Below are 2,401 nucleotides of genomic sequence, written 5' to 3' on the forward strand. Positions count from 1 at the left end.
CTGAATACAAAACAATGGCAACAACGTGCGACGGCCTGGAGTAGACATTACCCAAACTGACTAGAATATAACTTTTAAATCTTCTTATTAACAATTACAGCCTATTACCAGGATTCCTAGTTTATATAAAAACAAGTACTCTACCACCTTCAAATTTAATTCAACTTGAAGAAAGATAAATCTATTCTTATTCTCCCAGCGGATAAAGGTAGATCTACTGTCATCCTAAATACTAATGATTACAAAGATAAAGTCGGAACCATGGTGAGCGACACTAATGTTTACGAACTGCTAAAACGTAATCCAACACAAAACTATAAACGAAAAGTAGTCAACATCATAGGCAGGTTGTTCAAAGAAAAGAAAATCAACTACAGAGAGAAAGAATGGCTGTTTCCCACGGCTGAAATTGTACCTAGGTTGTATTGTCTTCCGAAGATACATAAACCAAATTGGCCATTAAGACCTATAGTAGATAACATCAACACCGTTTTTTACACCGTTGCACAATTCCTCACCAAAATCCTGGGTCCCCTTGTCGGAAACACAGAACATCATGTAACTTACTCAGGAGAGTTAGCGAGTGAACTAAAAGAAATAATAGTCAAACCAAGTGAAACATTTGTCTCGTTTGACGTAGTATCTCTGTTTACAAAAACACCAGTAGAAGAAGCCCTCAAAGTTGTCGAGAATCGCCTAACAACAGATCCGACACTTCTGGATAGAACTAAACTACACGTGACAGACATAATGGAGCTCCTCGGTTTAATTGTGAACAAAACCTATTTCTCGTTCAATGGTAACATTTATAGGCAAATACAAGGCATTGCTATGGGAAGCCCAATAAGTCCTATATTGGCGAACTTGTATCTAGAGTGGCTCGAACATCAAGCCATAAACACGGCACCCACTAACATCAAGCCTGTGTATTGGAAACGATACGTTGATGATGTATTAGCTATCATCCCCACAGGTACAGTACATACATTTAACGCACATCTTAATAACATCGATATAACTGACATCAAATTCACCACAGAATCCATGACAAACAACACAATACCTTTCCTGGACATGCTCATCACACTCAATGACAACGGAACAGTTACCACCTCAGTCTATCGGAAGCCCACTCACACAGACCAATATTTACATTTCAACTCGCATCATCCAATCGAACACAAACTGGGGCTTATAAACACGCTTGTGGACAGAGCTGAGAAGGTAGTGGGAGATATGGATTTGAGGAAAGTTGAGATGGATAACATCAAGAAAGCGTTACAGAACTGCCAGTATCCAGAGTGGTCCTTCCAGAGAGTTATGGAAAACCGAAAAAGAAAAAAGAACAAAGGACATGAACCACAGAAGGAAAAGATCAAGATGAGAGGTAGCATAAGAATCCCCTATGTAAAAGGAATGGCAGAAAGAATACGACGCACTCTCTCCTATCACAATGTCGGAACCTATTTCCTACCCCAAACTAAAATCAAGAATAGCCTCGTCCACCCAAAAGATAAAATCGAGAAGATGGATACATGTGGAGTAATCTACGAAGTCACCTGCCGCAACTGTCCTCAAGTTTACATTGGGGAAACAGGGAGGGCATTACAAACACGAATTAATTATCACAAAAAAGATGTTACAACAAACACGGGGGGAGTAATGACTAGGGCCTCCAGAACATCCACATCATCGATCATACACAAATTTGCCATTACAGAACATGTCATAAAACACAATCATGTACGTAACCGAACTGGGAGGCTACCATCTTAACCAAAGAACCTAAACGCAAAGACAGACAGATTAGAGAATCATTACATATAAGGAAAAATAAGGAGAAGACCATGAACCGGGACACTGGATCCCACGAACTCTCGCATTTGTACAATGATTTGATAGACACATCACCTGGCCGAGCCCCGCACAACCTCCAACCTACAACAACCGGAGGCGTACGACGTCATCAACAGATGACGTCAAGAATGACCAAGCTGCATTAACACTCCGCAGTCAGTTGAGAAGGATCTCTGATAGAGATCGAAACGTTCGAGTAAATACTCCGTTAACTTGTGCTTTTACAAAAACGAAATTTGTCATCTATACAAGTAATAAGGTTAATAATATTTTAGAACTCACCAAAAGACTATAATTTTCATAATAATATAGGGTGATTGGAACGCTTCAGGCATGTTTATAAGACATTAACTGCGAAGCCTGAAAGACACAATGGCCATAGCTTATAGAGAGGGGAAAAGGCCGTGTGGAGCCGTGAAATGTGCAAAAAGTCACATTTGTGCAAACAACCACATTTGTGCAAACATTTTACCTTCAAATGTGCAAACAACCACATTTGTGCAAACATTTTACCTTCAAATGTGCAAATCTGTAAAAATTCATT

General features: G+C 39.6%; 1 protein-coding gene across 1 annotated transcript; it reads left to right on the forward strand.

The window, feature by feature from the left end:
- Positions 1 to 261: 261 nt before the first annotated feature.
- On the forward strand, positions 262 to 1,851 carry LOC140039334 (uncharacterized). The gene is made up of 2 exons (XM_072084938.1): positions 262 to 1,387; positions 1,829 to 1,851. The coding sequence occupies exons 1-2, from the start codon at positions 262 to 264 to the stop codon at positions 1,849 to 1,851; spliced, it is 1,149 nt and encodes a 382-aa protein (XP_071941039.1).
- Positions 1,852 to 2,401: the final 550 nt, after the last annotated feature.

The sequence above is a fragment of the Antedon mediterranea genome, chromosome 2, assembly GCF_964355755.1.
Source record: "Antedon mediterranea chromosome 2, ecAntMedi1.1, whole genome shotgun sequence".
Taxonomy (NCBI): domain Eukaryota; kingdom Metazoa; phylum Echinodermata; class Crinoidea; order Comatulida; family Antedonidae; genus Antedon; species Antedon mediterranea.